The sequence below is a fragment of the Gymnodraco acuticeps genome, unplaced genomic scaffold (genome assembly GCF_902827175.1).
Source record: "Gymnodraco acuticeps unplaced genomic scaffold, fGymAcu1.1, whole genome shotgun sequence".
NCBI classification, from domain to species: Eukaryota; Metazoa; Chordata; class Actinopteri; order Perciformes; family Bathydraconidae; genus Gymnodraco; species Gymnodraco acuticeps.
In genome coordinates this window covers 178561-204305 of record NW_022990212.1, presented here as the reverse complement: position 1 = coordinate 204305, position 25745 = coordinate 178561, and the positions used below count along the sequence as shown (strand labels likewise).

General features: G+C 40.7%; 1 protein-coding gene across 1 annotated transcript in view; it reads left to right on the top strand.

Moving 5' to 3' along the window:
- The window catches only part of LOC117547582 (inactive dipeptidyl peptidase 10-like), a gene marked incomplete in the record, with an annotated part of 254446 nt that overhangs the window by 131784 nt on the left and 96917 nt on the right, over positions 1-25745 (top strand). The window contains 2 exon segments of the mRNA XM_034218401.1: positions 11690-11784; positions 13333-13407. Coding sequence (XP_034074292.1) covers positions 11690-11784; positions 13333-13407 — 170 coding nt within the window.

Below are 25745 nucleotides of genomic sequence, written 5' to 3'. Positions count from 1 at the left end.
TAGACTAAGTTTAATACTGAATGTGGCTGATATCTGCGCCTCACAATCAAATATAGGCACAGGATTAAGAAATGTGGCAGGTAATTACAGGCGGCTCTAGTTAGCACTGAATGCTGTTTGTTCCCGATTGCTGCCTCCAGTCAGTGGGCACAATTCATCTTTCACTTCCTGACAGTTATGTGGGCAGCCAGCTCTGGAGCTGGACAGTTAGAACCCAAATAAATCCAAAATGTTCAAAGGAAATTCACAATGTGTATTGTGGCTCACTGAGTTCAAACACTGGAAGGAGGGTATCGTACCCGCGCCTCATTTATTTCTTCAAGGAGTCCTGAGTATGGCTGTTTACCTGTTGTATGGGAATACATTCTCATACAGTGGAAGCATTTCAAGGATTATTAGTATATGCAGTTGCAAACATGTGTGGACTGTCGTTTATTTGTAAGGCACACACTTTCTTTCCTTTGTCCTGATGACGTGCTGTGAGCTCCTGTATTGTAGCCATCATGCTTTGGAAAGTTTTTTCTAAGTTACCAAATATGTCAATGTGGGACCGACTTCAAAATACAAATATTGCATGCAAAAAGAAGCCCCCTGACTGGGGTGATGGTTAGTTAGCCCCCACCCACTACCAGGCCCCTGAGAGGACCTGAAACAATAAAACAACATTGAAAGCACACCTCTTATTGCCATGACATGAGAGCTTCACACAACATACCAGACCTGAACATAAAGAAGGAACACTGACATAAAGTGGAGCGATAAAGCAAAGATGATGAATATGAGAGGCGGTCGGGATGGATTTGACAGTCAAGGAGATGTTAGACAAGAGAAGATGATGTAACGTTGTCGGGGCAACAGAGGATGATTCTGGACAGAATCCTGAAGGCATTATTCCTCGTAAGAAAAGCACCCAGTCTGAACATGAATCATATGACAGGTACTGGAGATACACAGGCTAAATCATTCCTACATGGCACCTAAAGTGGCAATGCGTCAGCTTCCAGGGGGGGTGTCATCTGCAGTCTTACATCTCATGTTGGCTCATGAAAATATTCTTTTCTAGATCAAATTTAACAATGTAAGTGTCCATCGTTTTTTGTGATAAAAATGTAATTTATGTTAAAAAAAAATACACTGTAATAAAAACTAGGTTTACATTTTGCTCATACTTTTCGAGGACATTTTTTAATTTGTGGCTGCCCCTCGCAGCCACATTAAAAATAATAAGCCTTGATGAAAAACATTTTCATTTTCATTTTCGTTTTACTTCAGTGGCTGACTGTGGGGGTCTGGCGGTGGGCATGTTTTCATAAGTGGAAAAAAATAAAAACAATTCCACATGTCCTTCACAATAAATAAGCCCTGGCCATTGAAAAAATTGTTATGTGGCCCTAATCCTCTTCCGTATCAGGTTGAACGAAAATATCCTTATATTTTTTTGTATTCATTGAAAATGGAAATCGGGTCAATGTGACCCGAACACCACACAAGGGTTAATGAAATTCAATGTTTCAGTTTTTTCAGTGAGTATTGCCTTGCTTTCATCATAGGCTCAATATACCTGTATTTGTCCATGGACATAAAGTTAACAGACATTATTTATTTAAAATATTTGTATTCCTTTGAACTGCTACCCCCGCGACCCGACCACGGATAAGCGGGAGAAGATGGATGGATGGATTTATTCCTTTGAGAATGAATATTTCATTTTATATTTCTGCTCAGGCTAAATCGGTGCTCTGCATATAACATTATTATGTATCTCTATATAAGGACACTTCACACACGCTGAGTATTGAGAGGAGGTCATGACTAATCCCTGCCTCTTCCATAAACACTTTTTTTTCATATCATATTTCTTACCAACCTGAATGAAGCAACAAGTCCTCCAACTCATACGACCAAATGCGCCGATTGTTCAGGCCCTTATTACGACCAAATAATATGTCGTTTGTTCAAGCGCTTAAAGGTGGGGTAGGTAAGTTTCAGAAACCGGCTCGAGTGCACTAAAATTTGAAAGTACACAGCCGAAAAGAATCCGCCCCTTCCTTCACCTCTTCCAACACACATGAATGCGTACATGACGTCAGCAGACTGGTGAAAGTGGCCGCCTGTTGCTGGCACGAGATACATTTGTGCATGCACGAGATAGAAGGCTGACAGACAGGGCGGCAATCCAATCCGTTTGATTGGTTGTACTTTTTACAGTATTACGGCTTCCACAGATGCATTTTTTTAATGGATTTTTTGTCAAAGCACTTAAGATATTCATTGCTATCGGGATGTTAAGAGCATTCCATGGAATATAACAAAAAGTGTATCTCGAGCCGGTTTCTCAAACTTACCTACCCCCCCCTTTAATACGTCCTATAATTACATTTAAAGTGTTCGCCCTCTAGTGCTCCCGTTGAATGCAAACGTTACAGATGGTCGTTTATTCACAAATAACCCTCTCTGTAAAATCCTAAATTGTAGGATAGTTTGGCCATTAAAACGCTTTATGATTAGATTTCTAGCGAGAAGTGTATATTGTACTTTTAGAATCTACGTCCAGTCGATATGTAGGATCTATAGTTTGATAGATATGACGAAGATGATTTGAGGTATGCGGCAGCCTCCATGTAAAGTTACGGGTTGAAAACAATATTTCCGATCTCGACGTTTTCATAATGAACCCAATGATCAAAAGATTTAACAGTGATATCTGCAGTACTCAACTAAAAAACATCAGTTTATCCTTGTTAATTATACGACATTTATTGATTTAAATTGTGTACAATGCTTTTGTGTTTTTCCCATAGGTTTTTCTCTTTCGATTCTGAGAGGCACCTTTCGTTTTTAGCCACAATGCATGTTGGGAGATGGTGTTTATGCGATATGAAATCGGAAAAACTTTTTTTTTAAATAAAATAATACTTTATTTCGAGTGTTCTTGCCTTTCTCTTTGGAAGTCATCACATAACGGCATTGTAATACACGGTTCGGCTGCATTACATATTACATATCTGCCGTAGTTCTTTATTTATAGAGCCCTGATGAGAAGACCTTTTGACAAACTGTAAGAGATGCCGCCAAAACTGAATACGTGACGTGGATCATAAATATATTAGCAATTAAACAACATCTTCCATTTATTTTCACACAATACGTCTCCTTACAGTATCAACACTAATTCGGCTGACTTTTATATTTGATCCAATTGGTAGATAGGTTATATTTACACCATAACGGTGCACAGTTGATATAAAGGGATTTTTTTGTAGTTTTTAAAGATATTATTTACTACCTTTCCAACTCCTCATGCAGTTGACTGTTACAGGTCTATACAGGTTCATGGTACAATGCATAAGCTTCACATCGAGAGACTGAAACTGTATTTTCCTTTACCGTTCTGTTTTCATTTCACAATAAAGTTAATAGTCATATTATGTTTGATATTATTATGTTTTATTAACTACACCACTGGTTTTTTAACCCGCACCGCCTAGTGGTTAAAGCACGTTATTGAATTTTGTTGTTGAATAAGTTTTATTTGATGAAAACATTTAAATATTAAGAGTAGCCTACATACAACATTCGGGGAAAGTAGAAGGCATGATAGAAATATAGAATAGAAAGTATCAAGAAGATACTGAAGTGATCGCTACATTAAAACAGCTAGTGCAGGACGTCCAAAGATATTAACAGGAGGATGTGCAAAACAGACAAACTAATAAGGCTTTATTTAAACATTAAAGAATACTTTAAGTTAAGGTCTTCTTTTGAATAAGAAAAAAACGTTGGGGTTATCCACAGATAAATATGAAGTCTGACAAAGTACTTAACGTCCAATATATTGCATAGTTTATTTTGGCACTTGACAATCACCTTCCCTGAATTTGACTCAGGTGTAACTAAAGTCTGATTTAAGGGTTGTTTATATTTCACATCATTAATCAGAATCTGCAAAGTAACTAAAATAAATGTAGTGGAGTAAAAATACCAGGTTAACCTCTGAATCGTAGTGGAGTAGAACAAAGTAGTACATGCTGCTGTAACAAAAACATTTCCCAACTTGGGATCAATAAAGTATATCTTATCTTATCTTAAGATGATCGATGGCTACTGCCATATTTGCAAAATGTGCCTCTGAACCTTGACAAGTGCATGTTTCAGGCTTATCAATGAACAACAGGAGGGGTCACAGACATAAGACCAGCTGTTAAAGCTCTTCTGACCTTAGCTGTCATGTGGGTATATTAATTGGACCCGTCCAATTCCAGTTTTGGAAAGTCTGCCGTGGTTCCATTCCATTTCAAAGAGCTGTTGACGCTCAGCGTAACCTTGTCGCACTGCCACTCCAACATCCAATCACAGGGCTTGATGACTAATCACGGGGTTTGTAAAGCAAGGCAGATGTTGTAGTCCCAAACGATAACTGAGGATTCTGGGTAGTGTAGTGTCTTCGGAAACTCTGTAGTGTCTAAACTCCTAAAAAACTATTTGTTTCTCTGAATCAAAGGTTAAAAACACAAAAGCATTGTACACAATTTAAACCAATCAATATTGTGTAATTAACAAGGATAAACTGATGTTTTTTAGCTGATGAGTAATGCAGATATCACTGTGTAATCATTTGACAGTGAGGGGAATATATCCCGTTTTATTACGAAAACGTAGAGACCGGAAAAACAGTTTTCACCCACGCTAACTTTAAAGTTTACATGGAAGCTGCATACACGTTATCCTGGTGAGACCTCAAATCATCTTCGTAATATCTATCAAACTATAGATCCTACACATCCACTGGACGTGGATTCTAAAAGTACAATATACACTTCTCGCCAGAAATCGAATCAAAAAGCATTTTAATGGCCAAACTATTCCACAATTTAGGATTTTCCAGAGAGGGTTATTTGTGAATAAACGTCCCTCCGGAGCGTTTGCAATGAACGGGCCGAGAGCATGTTGTTTCTTACACGACCACTAGAGCACCTCTAGTGGTCGTGTAAGAAACAACATACACTTTAAAACGTGTCTCTGGGTCGTAATGAGGGCATGAACAATCGGCCTATATGGTCATTTTTTGTAGGAGGACAGGCTGGAATGAAGATAACATAATGACGGCTTTTTATTAAATGTTGCTGTGAGGATCCTCTCGGAGCTTCAGGAGAGTTTTCCTCCCCCTCTCAACCTCCAGCAGTTTCACAGCGCTTTCTGTTCCTGTCACATTTCACTCATGGTAGCCTCCATTCTCACTGCAATACAACTCAACTGAGAGAACTGAAAGGAAAAAGAGCTTCTTCACTGTGTTCCAAACAAGTCTAACCACTATTAAAACATATTATTTCTTTCACATTTTCACAACCTTTTCTTGCAACTTATTCTCTCTGCTCTGTAAGCAGACTTCAGTCATGGTTCTACGGAATATTTGATAGGATCTGTTTAGTGCACATGTTTATTTTTGAGTGAGAGGCATTGGTCACACAAGAATTGTTCAAGGACCGGTGTAAATTTAAGTTGAAATAAGTCGTTTTCAGTTTTTGCAGTTTCTGGCTTTTTAATGATGTCATATTAGCAATGTAGAAATAAAAACACGCTGGCAGTCTTTAGGCGTTTTAAAATAAGAGACCCTAAGCTGCAGTGGTGGCATGTGCCGTACAGCGACCATTACTAAATCCAGCATGTTAAACTGCAGAGTTAAGCATGGCAGAATAAAGCCAAGGCATTTCATTATTCATCGGGTTACAGAGGTAGGACATTACTTATACATCAGTCTTAGCTTGTTCTTTTTCAGCTACGAACATTTCTTATTTAAGGAGACAAGTGCAGCGCAGTGCACCGGCGCAGCACACCTTTGCTGATGTATTCAAGATCACAGGAACCGCTTCCTTCTTATCAGCTCCAAATATTCTTTCCATGCAAAGGCATGCACTGATTTGGAGCTTAATACCACTGGGCTTAACAGGACCAATATTTCAATACCTCGGGAATGACCTCATCAAGACACATAGGTTTGGAGGGTGGTTTATATTTTTTGGGAGTTATATATAGTTATTTCATCATAAATGGGATAGTGTAAGCTATTGCAACACAGCACATACATTAATTGTTAAAGCTCCACAGATAAAGCATAGATAAGCTATAGATACAAGATATACATATAAATGATTTCTTAACTATATTAGAGATAACTTTTAAATGTGATTACTGAACATTTATGAAATTATTTATTTACATTTTTTGGCATGACAATGTTAATGACGGCTGTGCTGGCTTAAATGTGTTATTGTCCTTTGTGTTATACAGTACAAAGGATTCAAACCTTCAAATTCTCCGGTTCAGGCGCCCCTCGAATGGAAGCCTTCTGTTCAGGCAGACATAAGAAGAAAGAACTTAACAAACACTGCAGGACAGCGATTTTAGGGGAGTTTTTCCCCCCTTTTTTAATATATCACTGGTTAACTTTTTTTAAATATATATAACTTATATATATTTAAAAAAAAGTTGGTGGTAATGGTGGTAATGCAGCGCCCTGTTCGATAACTGCAGGGGAAGCTTGGTGGAACATAATGTGTTGCATTGGAAATGTTTTCCTGTGGGTGCAGAGCGCCATCACTGCCTGCAGCTGCTGGGGATTAAACATCTGAGCGTACTCCTAAACGTATTCATTACTATGAGGCCCAGTGGCATTGGATAACCCTAGAGACTCAGACATGACCCCTCACCACACACACACACACACACACACACACACACACACACACACACACACACACCACACACACACACACACAACACACACACACACACACACACACACACACACACACACACACTACATTGCATTTAGCTGACGCTTTTATCCAAAGCGACTTACAATAAGTGCGTTCGACCAACAAAATACAAACTTGAAGAAAACAGAATCATATAAGTACATCAGGCTTCATAGAGCAAAAACATTTCAAGTGCTACTCAACTGGCTTTAGATAAGCCAGCCCTTTATTAGTATATAAGTGCTTTGTTAATAGTTCTATCGCTCGAAGTGGAGTCGAAAGAGATGAGTTTTCAGTCTGCGCCGGAAGGTGTGTAAGCTTTCTGCTGTCCTGATGTCAATGGGGAGCTCATTCCACCATCTTGGAGCCAGGATAGCAAACCCACGTGTTTTTCGCCGTTGGGAACTTGGGTCCCCTTCGCAGCGAGGGTGCAGCGAGCCGTTTGGTTGATGCAGAGCGGAGTGCACGCGCTGGGGTGTACGATTTAACCATGTCCTGGATGTAGGAAGGGCCAGATCCATAAGCAGCATGGTACGCAAGTACCATTGTCTTGAAGTGGATTCTAGCAGTTACCGGAAGCCAGTGAAGGGAGCGGAGGAGCGGAGTGGTGTGGGAACATTTAGGAAGGTTGAAGACCAGACGAGCCGCTGCATTCTGGATGAGCTGCAGAGGTCGGATGGCACATGCAGGTAGACCAGCCAGGAGGGAGTTGCAGTAGTCTAGGCGTGAGATGACGAGAGCCTGGACCAGAACCTGCGTCGCTTTCTGGGTCAGCTGGGGACGCATCCTCCTGATGTTGTAAAGCGTGTATCTGCAGCAACGGGTTGTAGCAGCGATGTTTGCAGTGAAGGACAGGTTGTTATCTAGGGTCACACCCAGATTCCTTGCAGTCTGAGTCGGGGAAACAACAGAGGTGCCGATGTTGATTGTTAGGTCAAGAGTGGGACAATCTTTTCCCGGAAGGAAAAGCAGTTCAGTCTTGTCAAGGTTGAGCTTGAGGTGATGATCAGACATCCACTGAGAGATGTCAGCTAGACAAGCAGAGATGCGTGCGACGACCTGGGTCTCTGAGCGGGGAAAGGACAGAATTAATTGGGTGTCGTCAGCGTAGCAGTGGTATGAAAAACCATGCGGGCTAATGACTGATCCGAGCGAGTTTGTGTACAAGGAGAAGAGGAGGAGACCAAGAACAGAGCCCTGAGGGACCCCTGTAGTTAATTGACAATGGTCGGACTCGGACCCTCTCCAAGTAACCCTGTAGGTGCGGTCTTTGAGGTATGAGGTGAGGAGGGAAAGTGCAGAGCCTGAAACTCCAAGTTCTTGGAGAGCGCGAAGGAGGATCTGATGATTCACCATGTCGAATGCAGCAGACAGGTCCAAAAGGATGATGACAGAGGAGAGGGAGGCTGCTTTAGCAGTGTGCAGTTCCTCAGTGACAGCAAGGAGGGCAGTTTCTGTGGATTGACAGAAACTGCACACACACACACACACACACACACACACACACACACACACACACACACACACACACACACACACACACACACACACACACACACACACACACACACACACACACACAAACACACACACACACACACACACACACACACACACACACGTGCTTCGGGGGTGGGGTCCAAGAAACGCCTGGCAGGCTGGCTCTGCGAGTGCATTGCACATCCCTATGGACTAGGGATGTGCGTCTCCATCACTGACGCTGCGTCCACACTACAGCGTCGACAGCTTCAAAAACAGTTTCCAACGCGTCTGCCCATTCACTTTAAATGGGGTGACGTCACGTTGCCTCGCTTTTCGCCGAACTGAATTGTGGGTAGCATAGCAGTCCGTCTCCGCCGGAGACGCCGGAGTAGACAGCGCCAGCCAATCAAATCCCGTTTCTGAAAATCTGACAGCTCAAGCGCTAGCCAATCAAACCGCGTCTAAGCTGGGAGAGATATCCCGCCGTTCATTTCTATATTTCAAAAAAAGATGGAGGAGAAACTATTTATCGCCGAAGCAAATCACCCGGTTTTGTATGACTCTTCACCTACCGGGATACAAACCGGAGGAACCAGTCATGGAGGGAGGTGGCAGAGACAGTGGGTGAAACTGGTAGGTTTTCGCCTGTTTGGGGAGTTTATATATATATATATATTGCTCCCATAAAATCCCCGGGGTTTTTTGCTTTGTATGTCGGGGGCGGGAGATTCATGTGATTGGTTGTTGGTTGTCGCGTTGCTCGAATAAAATCCCCAAGCTTCAGACACGCCCAGCTCCAAGCTTTTTTTGAAGCTGTAGTGTGGACGCTCCGTGAGGCCGATGGATGCGCATCTCGAGACGCTGCCAACGATACGATACATTAACGATACATTTGAAACACCAGGCGATACGATACGATTCACCCCTGTTGCGATACAGCTCGATACGATTTGATTCAACATTATGCGATTCGTGGCGATACGATGCGATTCAACACGATGCAAAATAATGATACAATTCAATATGGTACGACAGAGGATTTTTGTTTTATTCCTCATATGCAGCAAATCATACATTAACAAAAAAGTGCTTTACATATTTGGTTCTCTCTACTAGTACTGCGCATCCCATCATGCTGTTTCTTTTTTACCTTAAACAAAACAAACACTTGGACCTTTCACAGACTGGCCTTTTCACAAGTGTATTAGGGTTCTCTGTCTCCAGAGTACAGTTCAATGTTATAACACCTCACAGTTAAACTATTTAAGGATGCATTGCCTATGAGTAACAATGTGCTAATAACAGCTACCATAGTGCAATGCCCATACAGCTGCCAGTCTGATGTGCTTAACACTCATCCAGAGGCTAACTCACCAGTGAGCAGAAAGCACTGGTTTCTATAGGAACAATAAAGAAAACAACCTCTTTCATAAACAGGTCTTTCATAGCTGCTTACAGTGAGGAAGACATTTCAACTGTTATTGGCAGTCACAGGCTGCTGTAAACTAAACACCTCTCTCTCTGACAGAACACCTCACTGAGTGATTTAACTCATACGTCTAACTTTCAGGTTTCTCTTTTCAGCCGCAGACCCCATGTCGCCTCTTTATGTGCATCGCTAAGTTCCTCGTACTACTTGTGTACTTTAAAGCGGCTCGGCATCGTTAACAATTTGCGAGTGATTTTTCAAGTTGACCGTCTTTCTTGAAAAATGTTGCCAAACGTTTGATGTGTAGGTATTTTTCAGTGCGCGGTGTTTCTCTTTCTCCTCAACTTCCATGTGTGTTGATAACTGAGACTCTCGGCTAAATATGTGCAAAGCAAAGATCAAAGATCGTCTCTGCTGAGTGTTGACAGGATGAGGGGATATTATATGAATGAACCGGTTTTTTACCGATGCAAAGACTACAATTGATGCATCGTGAGTTCAACCCAAACTGTAGCCGATGTGCACTCTTTCAACCGGTGCACTCGCATCTTGAACGTTTATGCCGGTGCATCGATGCGAATCGGTGAATCTTAACATCCCTACTACGGATAGGCGCCTGCCCCACGGGGGTTCGTGCACACTCTACACGGGCTGTGGCTGTGTCAACAGCCTTATTTAACGGCGTGAGTGTGGAGGACATATGCATGGTGGCGTCTGGGCGACGTGGCGCGCACTGGGCCCATAAGGGGCTGGAGGACTCTTTCCCCCTGCTTTAGGGCAGGAGGGAGAGCCCTCCACGTCATAGTCCTCACACGCTCTTCACGGGGTAAGCGTGTCTGAGTGTGGGGGACATGGGGCACTTGCTCTCTCCCCATGCTCCTTAGGGACTCAGGAGAGGTGGTGCATAGTGAGCCCATAGAGGGCCCATATAGTCCAGTAGAGGGCTCCACCTGTGCTTATATAACGAGGGGTTACGTATTGTAACCCTTGTTATATAAGCACAGGTGGAGCCCTCTACTCGGGGCCCTGTCTGTCCTATGCTGCTCGCTGAAGAGAGGTGTAGGATGACAGTCAGGAGGCGAGGCCTCCTTTTATACGGTGAGATGCGCTCGCATTCAGGTAGGCCTGCCCCGGGGGCCGGCTACGTTTATAGAAGTATCAGTGGATGAATGCTTGCATGATAAGGTAGTACCCATAGAGTCCAGTAGAGGGCTCCGCCTGTGCTAATATAACAAGGGTTACCATACGTAACCCCTCGTTTCTGGGCGTTAATGAAAGGAGCTGCTGAACTGGAGAGCTTCGTGCCTCGTGCTCTTGACGATACTGTCAGTTGTTGGTAATTCAACTGCCTCCAATGTCCATGGCCACAGTGTCATCAGATGAATCATTTCAATGTCAAATAACCTAAAAAAAGATAAACTGATTGATCATTTTCATCTGTGTTTTAGCATATTGAGCATTAATAAAGTTAATAAGTACGAGAAAGACACATTTGCTTATTAATTGTTTGATGCCATGTATTTGTACGTCTGCATGCTTTGAGGTTCAGAGTGTTTTCATGCCTTTGTGTTGGTGACAATCCCCCATACTGTGACATTTAAGGCTACATTTCTGAACGTTTGGCTGTGACTCAAAACAAACAAAGCGGCCTAGTTCAATCAATGCGGCTCAGAACACAAGATGTTTCTCCTGGCGGCGCTACACAGCTCCTCACATCAACACGCTGTGTTACCTAGAAGATAAAAGCGCAGGCTTTGTGTTTGTCTGGCAGTGAAATCTCACTTTTGATTCTCACAGTTAATCAGTTAGTTGCACAAAGTTGAGCATGTCTGGCTGTCAGCTGTGTTGTGTCTGTTATTTCATTTGAGGGAACGATGAGGCTCAGACAGCATTTGTTCGGTGGCGTCTTCACTTCTAAAAGAGTCGGCTGCTGCAGGCTTTGGGGTTTTGTCTTTCGAAGGACAGCTTCCAAAATGCAATTTGAAATGTTGTTTTTCTATGTTCCCTTTGTTTCTATTCACAGACTCAGAAGTCATCTACAGAAACAGTGATGGCCACGTCATCAAGTTCAACATCCTGACAAACGAATCTGAGATTGTCCTGACAAACACCACATTTGTAAGTAGATTGATTTGTATACTCTATGTTACATTATAAGGTTTTATCACAATATAAAATCATGATTGTTACCAAAAGTGTGGTTGAAAGAAAAATAGGATGACTTGAGTTGCAAACAAGTTTAAGTGCTTTTAATAAGAGAGAAAAAAAGGTGAACAAAACAAATGAAATGGACGTTTACTCCAAAACCCAAAGAAAAAAATAAACATAGAGTACATAAATAAACGTATTTATAAATAAGCTACCCAGTTATGTTTTTAAATATTCTAACTCAATGAATCAAAAGAGTCACCATATGGTACGGTCCAATGTGTATTTCTGTATGGACTGATTGAGCTCTGTTTAAAGCAGCACTCTTCTGTTGCTCTGTTTGGGAAGGAGGGGACAGCAGCTTACAACCATTTTGATGTTAATTAGGATGAAAACAAAAACTGTCTTTAACAAAACAATGCATTTGAGTGATATCATACAAATGTCAAGCTAAAATGTAACTATTAAGTCATGTTTAGTGTGTGCACCTATGACTGCAGTAGGTGTGTTTGAATGTGTTTGTATTGTATCGAGTATTTGACCATATCCTAATAGTGATGATGTGTTGGTCTCAACGGTGATTGACATTGCACACAATAAGGCCACACGAGGACGAAAACGGCTAAACGCATAGGATTAACGCAATCGCAAAAAAGCTTCCGTCCACACGCAATATTCACCGGATAGTGTCTGCCCACACGAGACCGCTCCGGTTAGCTCCAACCGCTGGAGAAGCTGCAGTACATATGCAGGAGCCTGTACGTGGCGCTGTAACTTCCTCCACAAAAGCAGCGAAGAAGCATGGTTGTCATGGTTGCCCTTCTGTTTATTCTCCGCGGTGGGGGCCGAGGGAACCGGGCAGAGTTTTTCGCCAGTCAACGTGTAATAAAGTTTAAATCTTCCGGACAAAATTATAAAAGTGCCGGTCAAAGGTCTTCTTTGTTATTTATTGAGCTTTAAAACAAATGAATAACGACTCTATATAATATAATAATAAAATACACGGAGCCTCTCTTTTTCCTCCCTCTCTTTGGACAGCGTCAGTGTCTGTTTCATGCAGCAGCTGATCCAGTAATGAGTGACCCGGCCGACAGTAAAAATAAACATATTTATAACTAGGTAGTTTGAGAGGTGTCTCCGTCCTGTCAGATTAGACTTCACTCGCGTTTATGTCCATATCGAGAGAAAGATAAATAATCTGAATTCAGTGTGCAGTTTACTTTGACGCTGGGGTGAGCAGCAGAGGTGGGGAGAGGCGGGGCTATTGCCTCATCATTATCAGAAAATGATCGTATAGGGCGCACACACGGAGCCGTTGGACCCCCCCAGAGCGTTGCGTATGCCGTTCTATCCACCTTGGGACCCGTTATCGTTTCCGCAGTCGTTTAGTGCCGTATTTGGTCGTCCTCGTGTGGCCGAACGGTCTATATGACACTAAACAGTAACGCAAACGACCGTTTTCGTCCTCGTGTGGCCGGGGTCTAAGTCTCTGTTTTATTTTTCTCTATTTTCCACTAGATTAATTTCAACGTGGCAAAGTACTCCGTCTCCCCTGATCTGAAATATGTGCTCTTCGCCTATGATGTGAAACAGGTACGTTTCTAACAGCCATGTATAAGAAAAGACAACATTTGTCATTGTATACATGTCATAGAGTCTCTCCCCTCCTGCTGCGTACAGTAAATGGAATATGTATCAGATGTGTACTTCCTCATTCAACCATGAATACATTCAGGGGGATTCTCTTCAGGTTTCACGTGGTTTCCTTTCTGTTGGCTTTAACTAGACACTGTTGTTATGCAGCGTAGTGTGAGTGGCTGCTACCTTGAGTTTCTGATTAAAACTACATGTTAAATGATGTATTGACATAGTTTGTTGTGAGTACAGCTTTGCCTGTTTCCTCTGCAGTCATCTCTAATATGTTTGTTTTTATGCTTTTGTTTGGGGTACACACACTTCATTCCCCTTACCAGTAGAGCTAATGTTATAACATTGCTACAAGCTCTTTCTCACTGGTATGCCATGTCTCGTTTATTTCAAAATTGAAAGTGTTTCCTTCAAATGTACATCTACACAGAACAGGTTTCTAGTCCGTTTAATATTCATTACACTGTGGAACCTGGTGGTTATATATCTGGACTACAGGGTGATATGGAAAAGAGATAAAGCTGCAGAGTTTCCACCCACACTTGCTCAGCTCTGTTTATGAGAACAAGGGAGAAATGAATTGCTGTCAACTTCATTCTTTGGAAACGTTTTTATCAACTGATTTCCGACGCACCACATCTTATAACACTGCTCTGACATACCTCTGGTCAATATGATAGATGTGTACACATACTTGAGTCCAAGATGATTCTGAAACATTTCAATATTTTACAGGAAGAGACAGGAGAGGTGAAATAAAATATCCAAAATGTATTTTTTTGTCAAAGCAAAGATACTTTTGAAGCAGTCTGATTTAGTTCCCAGTTCATCCCTGGCTGGGCTACAGTAATAGGTCATTATCCCTAGCTTATTTCCACATTTGCATTGTGCCTATATATTCTACTGGCAATTTGTTTTATAATGTAATGATATCAACAGCTGGGAAACATCTTCCAAACTAAAATATGAATACATTTGTATTCATACGTTCTATTAGCATGTCGAGGTAACAGATGTTGTACAAAGCATCAGTAATGTGTCAGCTGCCTGGCTCCAGCCCTCTGAGTCAGCCTGCTCTCTGGATGTAAATAGATATAGTGTGCTCTTTGTACCCTGGTGAAAAACAGCTGATCCAATCAGAGCAAGCTTTACAGTAGTGATGTCATCGCAGTTACAGCTACACAGACTGTTAGTCGAGCGACACAAATATTAACTCTCTTAGCAACTCTGCGCCAGAGTCCACTGAAGATGTCTATAACCGGATGGATGAGTCCGTCACTGTTGTTAGGGTCAGATGACAGTTTAACATGATGTTACTCTCAAAAAGGAAAGGTAAACAACATGACTAATTAGTTGGATTGTCCGATGATGTCCGCATATTCAGTTGAATTCAGACTTTTACATTAGTCGATTCTTGAATTCACTGGATTCAAGTATGCTTTTATTTTGAAAATGCCATGCTACAATTTGGCACTGGTTGGAGTGTAACCATATTAAACTTACCTTTAAAAACTCTTATCTATCAAAGTCTTAGAAATGACATGTGGTGTCAGCCTTAAACTCTATCTAACCAGGTTTTACTGTTCCAAACAGTTCCCTTACAGACACGTACAGGACAAGGTATGATGTTTGACACCAAGTAGACCTTAAGATGTGGAGAGGTGATGTATAAAGCAGCCCGACTGACACTCACAATGTGGATCTGACCTGGTTTTAGGAAATAACATAACTTTTTATTATTCTTTAGTTGGGGTTATATAGTATGTGTATATCATTTTGCTCATTTAACAGTTCAATGTTTTGTAGTGACCCAAAAATAGCGAACAAACCAACGTACAATAAATAAGTAAAATGAATCCAAAATGTAAACGATACCATGAGGAAAAATAAAGGAGTAGACATGGGTTGTGTTCTGTGTTAAGAAAACTACACACACAAAATGCAGGGAGTATACAAAAGCACAAGCAAGCAAGAGATGGTTTTCACTGTCAAATATATCGCTTCCACAGTTTTCAAGTTTTTTTTCCTGAAGGTTCTGGAAAAAGGTTATTCTTTCCACTATAAATATTTTGTGTATTATGTCGTGCAAGTTGTCTATAGTTGGGGTGTCCGGTTTGAGATATTTCCTTGTAATTGTCAGGAAAGAACACTTAATGATTAAGACAAACCAAGCTGAGAAAGATTTTAATAGTAGAGCTTCACAAACTAATACTGTATACTGTAGATACACTTTGATGAGAGCGGGGGTCAGGGGGTTCTTTTGTGCGCCTCACATGTCACATTGATTCACTAATAGAGCAGCGGGGCAAGCTCCATCTATAATTACCAGCTTCCTCCACTCTGAAAGGGATGAACTGAGAGGATTAGTGACAAGACGATTAATCAGAACTGATTTGCATAGTTTACAGTAGGCGTTGGACTCACAAATTGGAGTAATAGCCATACGCCCAGTTTATATTTAGCACAATATGAAGTTGAAGGAAGACTAAAGTAGTGCCATTGGCCTAGTTCTAATCCGGTTTCCACACATGTTTCCATTACTGTTAGCATCAGTGAGTGACTTAAACATTTACAAAATGACAATAACTTCACAGGCTGATGAAGTCATACTCAACGGTTGAAAGTAACTCAGTATATTAACTCAAGTATTGTAATTAAGTAGGGTGGTCTGGTCTTAAAAAGTACTGGCTCGATCCTCATGCAAATTAGTGGGGGGGCAGGGGATGCAGCATTATCCAAGGAAGAGCCCATTCAATGTTGCAGCAGATCTGAATCACAGTGCTGATACACACATTATTTTCACTGACAGAAAGGCCCAATTCCAGACCGCCCCCTACACCCTACACACTGAAGCAAGGGTCAAGGGTCATTAAGTGCTGTTCCAATCCAACAAGTGTGGAGCGAGGGGGAGGGTGTTATCACCACCACTTCCTGTCCGACTCAATGCTGTTTGTGTGTGTCATCAAACACGCTGTGTACAAACAGTTCCTGCAAACATAACTGGTAAACTGCGTAAAACTGTACATTAAATACCGTCACACAAAATTTAAAGGTTTATTGTCATGACATATAACTACGGTGTAGTTATGTAATGTACTAAATACGTAGATTGCAGGTACCTCAACAGTGCAATTTAAAAATAAAACAACAATAAAGGGTAAGGGTTAGCAGCCTGCATTTCCTGTTTCTACCGGAGAGAAGGGAGTTCCAAAGCTTGCCAGCTGTGAGTGTGAGACAAAGCAACAACATGAGCGTGACACCTGGGTGATGAAGAGTAATAACAGCCGTTATTCTGGGAAAATAAATGACTTTCTAATAGGTTCATCTCCGGTGCACTGAATAAAGAAAACCGTCATCACATTATGCCCTATTTCAGCGCCTTGGTGGAGATGTGACAGCGTGTGAGTTTAATGTGAGAAATGTGTTTTTCACTTATTTTAAAAACAAATAGTTTGTTTTGCTTCAGATATTACAGAACGGGTTGTTTATGACAAGTTATGAAGAAATAACATTGCACAATGTTCCAGATTTGTCACCACAAAATCGTTGGTTGTCAGCAGAAATAATAAGCCTTGTGCTTGATCTGCCATTTAATCAAAGGTAAATAAAAACACTGTTCTGCTTCGGGGCAGAAAACATAAATATAGGAAAAGAAGAAACAGTTGAACCTTCATCAGTTGATTGTGTTTGCAGAATGTAAGCAGCTCAGATTATGGAGAGATAATAATAAGTCTTTCACTCAATATATTCTGTCTACCGAGTCAGACTGAAGCATTTAGGCCCAACATGTGGGCTGGGCAGTTTTTAGGAATAAAATAGTGCATTTATTGGTATTTCAGTAAAAGGTTGATATTTCAGACTGTATGCAATTTAACACAGTGGGATGTTCACTCGTAAGTAAAATAAAGGGCTCTACTATAGAGCGAGATCAACGTGCTACTAATGGAGGTTAACCTGCAGCCAGGTGGCTCTCCTTTCTCCCGCCCAGCGCGCTACAACAACTAATCCTACAGATCTTATATACGGTATATCCACAATTGTTGAGCCATAAAATCTTAGCAACGACACCATTGTGTTTTCTTGTCATGATCTCTTCCGCATCATTTATCAATATGATGTTTACTTGCATGTGAAACGCATTATAATTCCAACAAACCATAACGGTACCACTTTGAATTATATACGCATGGTTCTAATTTGCTGAAGTCTATTTAACATCACTGATTTATTGCAGCTGATAGAATCATGATTGGTCTTTTGTTTTTTATTCCGGATAATTAATCACAAAAAATAATTTCACTTCGATTTGTTTTCATTTTCTTATTTTCTTTTTCCACATGAGCTTCATTATGAAACAGTGTCACACATCACTCCAGTTCTTGACTATATCAATTGAATATGCTGCATCAGGTTTAAAGTTTAAGAGCTGTACACATAGTTGTCACGTCAGAAATAAACAGGAGGCATGGAGAGTGAATCAAGGGGTCAAAAACGAATAACTTATGAACGAATAACTTCATTTTCTGCCATCTAATACTCAAAGCAACATCATTCTACATCATGTAAATATGTGTTTTTGGTAACACTTTATATTAAGGTACACAAATTCACCATCAACTAGTTGTTAATTAGCCCAGACTTGAACCGGATTGAATATCTCCGGAGAGATCTTAAAATGGCTCTGCACCGACGCTCCCCATCCAAGCTGATGGAGCTTGAGACAATCTGCAAAGAAGAATGGGAGAAACTGCCCAAAGATAGGTGTGCCAAGCGTGTAGCATCACACTCAAGAAGACTTGAGGCTGTAAGTGCTGCCAAAGGTGCTTCAACAACCTATTGAGTAAAGGGTGTGAATACTTATGCACATGTGATATTTTTAATTCATTTGCGAAAATTATTTTAAAACGTTGTCATTATGGGGTATTGTGTGTATAATGTTGAGAAAACAAATGAATTTAATCCAAATTGAAATAAGGCTGTAACATATACAAATGTGGAAAAAGTGAAGGGGTATGAATACTTTCGGGATGCACTGTACATGCATTATTTTTCCATTTCAGAAACAACCTTGCGGAAGGTCTACGCACTCCTTTTAATTATAACATGCTTTTTTTTTCTATGTAGATGAATGCTTTTAAAATATGTTTCTCTTTTACAAAGCTGAAACAGGGCTTGAATGTGGGTTTGTAGTAATCCCAAGCTTTGATCTATGAAATCTACCATGAAGTCTGTTCTTGGAGTTAATCGTAACCTGTAATGAATGATAACAGGAACTACAAAGGGACCTGGCTCTGCTTTTGATGAGCAGTCTCCTGCTAATCACACACTTTGATCTGACGCATGCTATCAAAGTATAACGTTGTGTTCACGTTTCAGCATGTAAACTAGCTGGTCCTATGGATCTGCTGACATCTCATTTCATTATTCATAAGTTAAAAAAAATACATGTACAAACATGAGACAGCAGCATCAGGACCAAACCACCAGACTCAGGGACCGTTTCATCCCACAGGCCATAAGACTATTTAACACCTGAGCTTGCAATATTTGTATTGTTGTTTTTTATATTTATTATGTATATCTTTGCACTGTTCAGGGACCTGCGATCTAAGTTTTTCATACATTGCTTGACTACACTGTATTTTTGTATATGTTTTGACAATAAAACCTTTGAATCTTTGAATCTTGAATGAACATGAAATGGGACACCCCACTGAGCTAAAGGAAGCTTGAGAACATAAAACATTTACATTCAGCGTATTCAACCATATTTTCTACAAGTGTTGCCTTAAGCGATTTCTTAAGACAAAGATGAAGACATTTTTCAATCTTTTGTCCACACTTCAGGAGACCTGAACGCCATACTAGTGCTGGTATATGTACGTTTCCGTAGCTAATTGTCTATGTTATACATGAAACAGGCATTGTGAGAAAAGAGATTACTTTCAGTGAGCTTCAGGAGACTGAAGCTGTGTCAGGTGTTGGTGGTGTTGGTGCCAAGATATGGCGCGTATTACTTTCTTCTGGAAAACCTTTAATTTACTCAGGTAACTAGGGAAGGTATTGCCCCATATGATATTGCAGTACTTTATGTGAGGCTCAAATAATGACTTATAAAGGATTGAAAGCGCTTTAACTGGCAGAAAATGCCTCAATTTAAAAATAGCCCACCATATCTGTATAGTGTGAGCGAAGAGTCTCCTGTTACAAGGTGATGGAGGAAGCTCCTTTAGCGTCACCTATCTGTGGGATTACAGTTATCTGATTACATCTGTATCTGGGAGTGATTAAACTTGATCAAAGCTCATAATCTCTGGGATTCCTGTTTGTCACTGCTGAAAACAGGCTGGTGTTTTTCAGCCTTGTAGACATCTTGTAATGCTCTTGTCAGAGTAAATCCTTGTCATCTCACAGCATCTGTGTGGAACACTGATTTCAATCATATGCCTCTGCTTTCCTCTCGGGTGGGGACATTGTGACATGTTCTCTAGCATAATACACATGTTCTGAACATTACCCACTGACGCTTAGAAACATTTCAAGAATAATTGAGATTATTAGCTTTGAGCTATAGAGAACATAAGTGTGTGGGCTTGACTGATTCCTCACTGATTCCTCGCTGATTCAGAGTGACAGCCTCTATTGTTTGTCAGAGTGTAAATGGATTGTACGCTTGCATTTGTTCTGTATGTTACTGCTACACTGGCTTTTACTTGTTTCTGGCTGTCAGTGCAAAACATAAAAAGCCATTATCTTACAACTTTGTCTGTCAAGCATTCTGAATAATGCTGATGGAGTTTTTTTAAAGGAATTTATTCCATATTCATGTGTGATGAGTTCATATTCCAGTGTCTCACATTCAGCCTAAACTGCTGATAAGAGAACAAATGAGCTAAGTGCTGAATACGTGGGGAGTCACAGAAGTAATGCTGAAAAGAAAGAGGGTGCAGAGACCGTCTCAGCTGTCAGTCCAGCCCGCCTGCTATGTTAGAAAAATATCCAATTATTCAACTGATGTCTCATTTTATCGTGGAAAAACACCACCTGCATCTCTGTATTCTGTGTGCCTCCAAGTACAGTCAGTCTGCAGTGAATAGTGATACCCACTTTTATATTTCAACTTGATATGGTCACAGCAACAAAGTACAACCTTTGAGAATTCCCTTACCCTGTCTCTAAAATCCCTGGATGCTATTTAATTTAACAAATACATGCAGGATATAATAAGACATAAACATAGAGGAGCAACAGATGGACATAAAACGTTCATTGAGCTGTATGCCTGGGCGATCTGACATAACATGATAGAATGTATCCGTAAGAGAATATTTATTAATGTACATCCCTTTAATATCTCTGGAACCCTAATAGTCTATCAGGAAGAGCCCTCAGAGTTTGAGATACCCCTACCCGAGGTAGAACAAATGACAACAATGATTTTTCTTATCTTTAGGGTCTCCCATTAATGAAATTGATTGTTGTCAAATTTATTTTGGGGGAAAAAATGGTATTTTTGGGTTGTTCTTTAGAACTACCCCAATCCCTGAAAAAGAGCCAAATTAGACCAGGCCGAATGTGGGAAAGGTGACAAAAAATTAGCTGAGGTATGAACCAGGTGGCTGTCCTACATCACCAAATAGTCAGACAATAATTTAACTAAAGAAATACAGAATTATAGTCCTGTAAACTTAGCTTTAGTTTAGACGGAAATGGTACTTTTGGTGATAGGAACATTAAGTTAAGAATGCTCACTCTGATGGTCATTATATTTGGAGAGGGAAATACCAGGTGGCTGAACTACATCACCAAATAGTCAGAATAAGAGTCACCCAATACAATAAAGTGTATTAGTTCTAAATGTCAAGCCTCTAAAACATAGGTGTAAATAGTACAGGTTGTATTGAAACTGGAACCTTAATTAAAAGTACAGTATACAATTCATCAAATCATTCTGTGAGAGGTCAAGTATATAGATACTAGAATAGAATGTTAAATGTCGGGTTCCTCAGAAACGTTAGGGGACACATGTTGACATTCTGCACAGCAGGTGCAGAACTCCGTACAGGGAAGGCCAACAGAGAGGCACTGGCACTTTCCACTCTCTCCACACTTTGCATCTTTGCAATACAAGTGAGTAATGTCTCTCACTTCTGTAGGTGCTGGGGTTTTTGTAAATAGCACTGGTTGAATGGCCCCCTCTCTGACAATCCATCCCTTGCCAACAGGACTCCATAACAAGGGTTTGGGTTCGGGCTGTGACACCATATCGCTGTCTGAAACATTGCTCTGTACATGTTGTTGAAATTATTTTCCGAGGCTGCATATGTTGTTGATGCAATTATGAACCTCAGTTCATCCAAGTTTGTGCACATCAGTCCAATTTCCTTTTTCTTTTTTCCATATAGCAGAAGCGCTAATTCTCTTGCGACTGGCAAAGACTCTTCCAAGCTGGCAGAGAGTCCAAAATGGGCCAGATCTTTGAGCTCGCTGAGTTGGGTCTTGAGTTTGGTGAATGCTGTTGTCTTTCCTATTCTGTACAAACGACTTGTTGTGCCACAGCCAGTGAGTGCACGACATGCTGGTAGACAGTTAGACATGTAGTTGCCGCCCAGCTTCAGGACCATCTCCAACTAAACGGCCTTTTTGAGAAATTCCAGTCCGGTTTCCGTTCCGCCCACAGCACTGAAACAGCTCTGGTCAGGGTCACAAACGAAGGTCATGTACAAAGAGCAATGTTTCAGACGATATGGTGTCACAGCCCGAACCCAAACCCTTGTTATGGAGTCCTATTGGCAAGGGGTGGATTGTCAGAGATGCAATTTAGAACTAATACACATTATTGTATTGGGTTACTCTTATTCTGACTATTTGGTGGGCGGTGGTGGCGAAGTCGATAGGGACTTGGCTTTGCAACTGGAAGGTCACCAGTTCAAGTCCCAGCAAGACCAAGTTCTACCGAGGTGTCCCTGAGCAAGGCACCGTTCCCTACACTGCTCCCCGGGCGCCGTTCAAAATGGCAGCACACTGCTCCTAACACTAGGATGGGTCAAATGCAAAGAAACAATTTCCCCACGGGGATTAATAAAGTATATCAATATCAATATTTGGTTCAGCCACCTGGTATTTGCCTCTCCAAATATAATGACCATCAGAGTGAGCATTCTTAACTTATAGGATATTATGCCATGTATCCCCCATTCGGAGTTTGACTGTATCAGAGAAGAGGTAGGCCTATGTCTAAAGAAATCTAATTTGCAATAGAACTGTACCAGATATTTCCATACAACTACTGGTTAGTGTTCAATAGCACCCTAGACAATTCAGTAATGATATATTTTTTAGGGATTACTGTTTTTCTGATAAATGAGAGCAAAGTGATTGAGTCCTATGTTCCTATCACCAAAAAGTACAATTTCCGTCTAAACTAAAGATACGTTTACAGGACTATAATTCAGTATTTATTAGGGCTGTCAAGTTAACGCGTTAATAACGCGTTAATAACGCGTCCTCGGCCGCCCCGTAGTTTCAGAGAGCATCGAGTTTAAAATACCATCTACAAGCTGATGCTGACAGCCCCGCTCCTTCCGCCCGCTTGTGGCAGACCACACTTCCACGCTCACCGGCAGGCCATCGGGAGGACCGGGAGGGTGTGTGTATGTGTGGCGCGAGCGAGCGAGGCATACCTTACATGTATTGCTGTTGTTAGCATCTGGTGCTAGCTAGCTGCGCTAACGGATATAAGACATTTCGCCGAGCACTTGACTTTATGCAGGAAGCCAGACAGTGGGACATTGTACGAAAAGTCAGCACACTCAGCACGGATAGTGCGCAACATGATTGCAGCGTCCAGGCAGCTCCCGTTCGAGCATATGCCTTGAGCTGCACATAGCTCCAACGATCTCACACACACACACACACACACACACACACACACACACACACACACACACACACACACACACACACACACACACACACACACACTATATTGTATTATTGTATGAGAGAGTTTCCAGGTTGAATTGAGGCGAATATTTGTAATGTTCAGAGGTTGTTGTGTTTAATATTCATTCGAATATTTGTCATTGTTCAAATGATAATAAACACACATATAAAGCATATTTGTCCACTCATATGTTGATAAGAGTATTACAAACTTGAAAAATATTCCTCTAAGGTACATTTAGAACAGATACAAAATGTGCGATTAATTTGCGACTAATCGCGATTAACTATGGACAATCATGCGATTAATCGCGATTAAATATTTTAATCGACTGACAGCCCTAGTATTTATATAATTCTTAATTTTCTTAACTAACGAAGCAAAAGAAAGATGGAATGATAAGGATTGATGAAAGAGAAGTCCCCACATAGTAAGAATATTAATAATGGACTATTAACTTTGTTAAAACCATACTCTGCATTGGGTTCAAAACTTTTTCACGTACAGATTGAGCATTCATCAACATCGATAGTGTAGGACAGGAGTGTCTTTGAACCCTTAATGAGAGAAGTGAGACTTTGCCCCGAGCCGAATCATAAGTCAATATGTGTTTCAAAGATCAATTTTTTAATATGAAAAGCATTATGTTTTTTTATATTGGCACCCATGCTTTTAGTTTAGACATTATACTGTATCCATCCTCACAGCCACTGTTGTACTTGTAGCGTTAAAGTGTCCCAACCTTTTTTGTTTTATCGCCATGGAGCCGTAACAAAAGGTCAGTGTTCAGTGTGAGCTGCTCTCCTTTAATGGAGTGCTGCTGGGGGGGTCCTTTGGGGGTCATTTGGTGCCCGTAAAGGGTTGTTCAATTTGATGGCAGAAAATTAGGAAGTTTCAGAGTGTCAGAGTTTGAGAAATATATCAGAGCACCTTAGAGAATAACCTTTTTTCCTCTAGGCCAAGTTCTCCACAACACAGAGAGATATTTATAATAACTTCTGCAAAATGATATGGAGCACACTCCACCCCTGTGTCAGCGGCAGTTCATTCAGTGTGTCTGCATAAAGTCGATATGAGTCACTTGGAGCTCGCTGAATCCTCTTCTCTCTAAACAGTCATTTACTTTCACTATGAACAAGGACGCTTTATTATTGATGTTCCAGCTTATTGTTATGGGCCATTCATGGGTGCTTAGGCTGGAATCCAAAACCTCATTGTAGTCTTTGTATAATGTCTTTATAACGGCCATAAGCCTCATTAACATCTGTTTAGTTTCTTAAACTATACCTTGGAGGAAAAGGAAATCACATACTCTGCAGGGGTTGGATACCATTAACACTGGAACATAAACCTACTGTCCTATAAAATATGTAACGTTTAAGGGGAGTGCAGCATACTGTAGTTACTTCTATAACAACAACTCCTGACAAAAACATATGGCTCTTTTAATGAGAATCAATGAAAAATATTTTTAATTGAAAACAGTGCTAGGAGAGCGAGGAGAGTAAAGCAACACAGTAAAGCTGCAGCTCAGAAACCAGAGCAAAGAGCTGCAAGAGGCAGAAGATCTCTGTAGAACTCAGGAGAACTTGAGAATCAGGTGATCATCCGGTGAGTTTGTCACTGTATCACATGTCCTGCAGGGTTTCAAATTGTGTGTTAGACTTGATGTTTTGAGGGCATATTAAAAATTACGTTTCGACAGCAGTAACTTTTACTCAAGCAATGGTCATAACGCAAATACCCAGATATTGGTGTGTAGACAAAAGCAATGGATCACATGATCCTGGATTACGACAAACTGGTAGATTACCAATACACACTTTAACATTATTTTAAATACTACTGTAAACGCAGTTATTTTAAACTATTTTTAACCTTAGCATTTAAACCATTTAACAAACATGTTGCACTTTTTAAAAACATAACCCACTTTTAGGATATTAATAAATCTTTGCATGTATAATGCAATACCTGATCTTTTCAACCACATTAAATATTATCAAAGAAAACCATGAATTTAGTCTTTGCTCATAAAATCAAAAATATTACATATCAGTTTGTCCCAATGCAAAGCATGGAAAAATGCACTATGAGTGCCAGATGGTGCACTGATAACGGTTCATAAATTCGAGTGTGGAACACTACATATTTTTCACGTGACCAGCTGCGACTTTGGTTGCTATGCTAAACCCTGTTTCAGTTATGTACGACTATACTGGTGTAAGGCAAGGCAAGGCAAGGCAAGTTTATTTATATAGCACTTTTCAACACAAGGCAATTCAAAGTGCTTTACAAAAAATGAAAGAGATTAAGAAAATGGCATTTAAAATCAGTC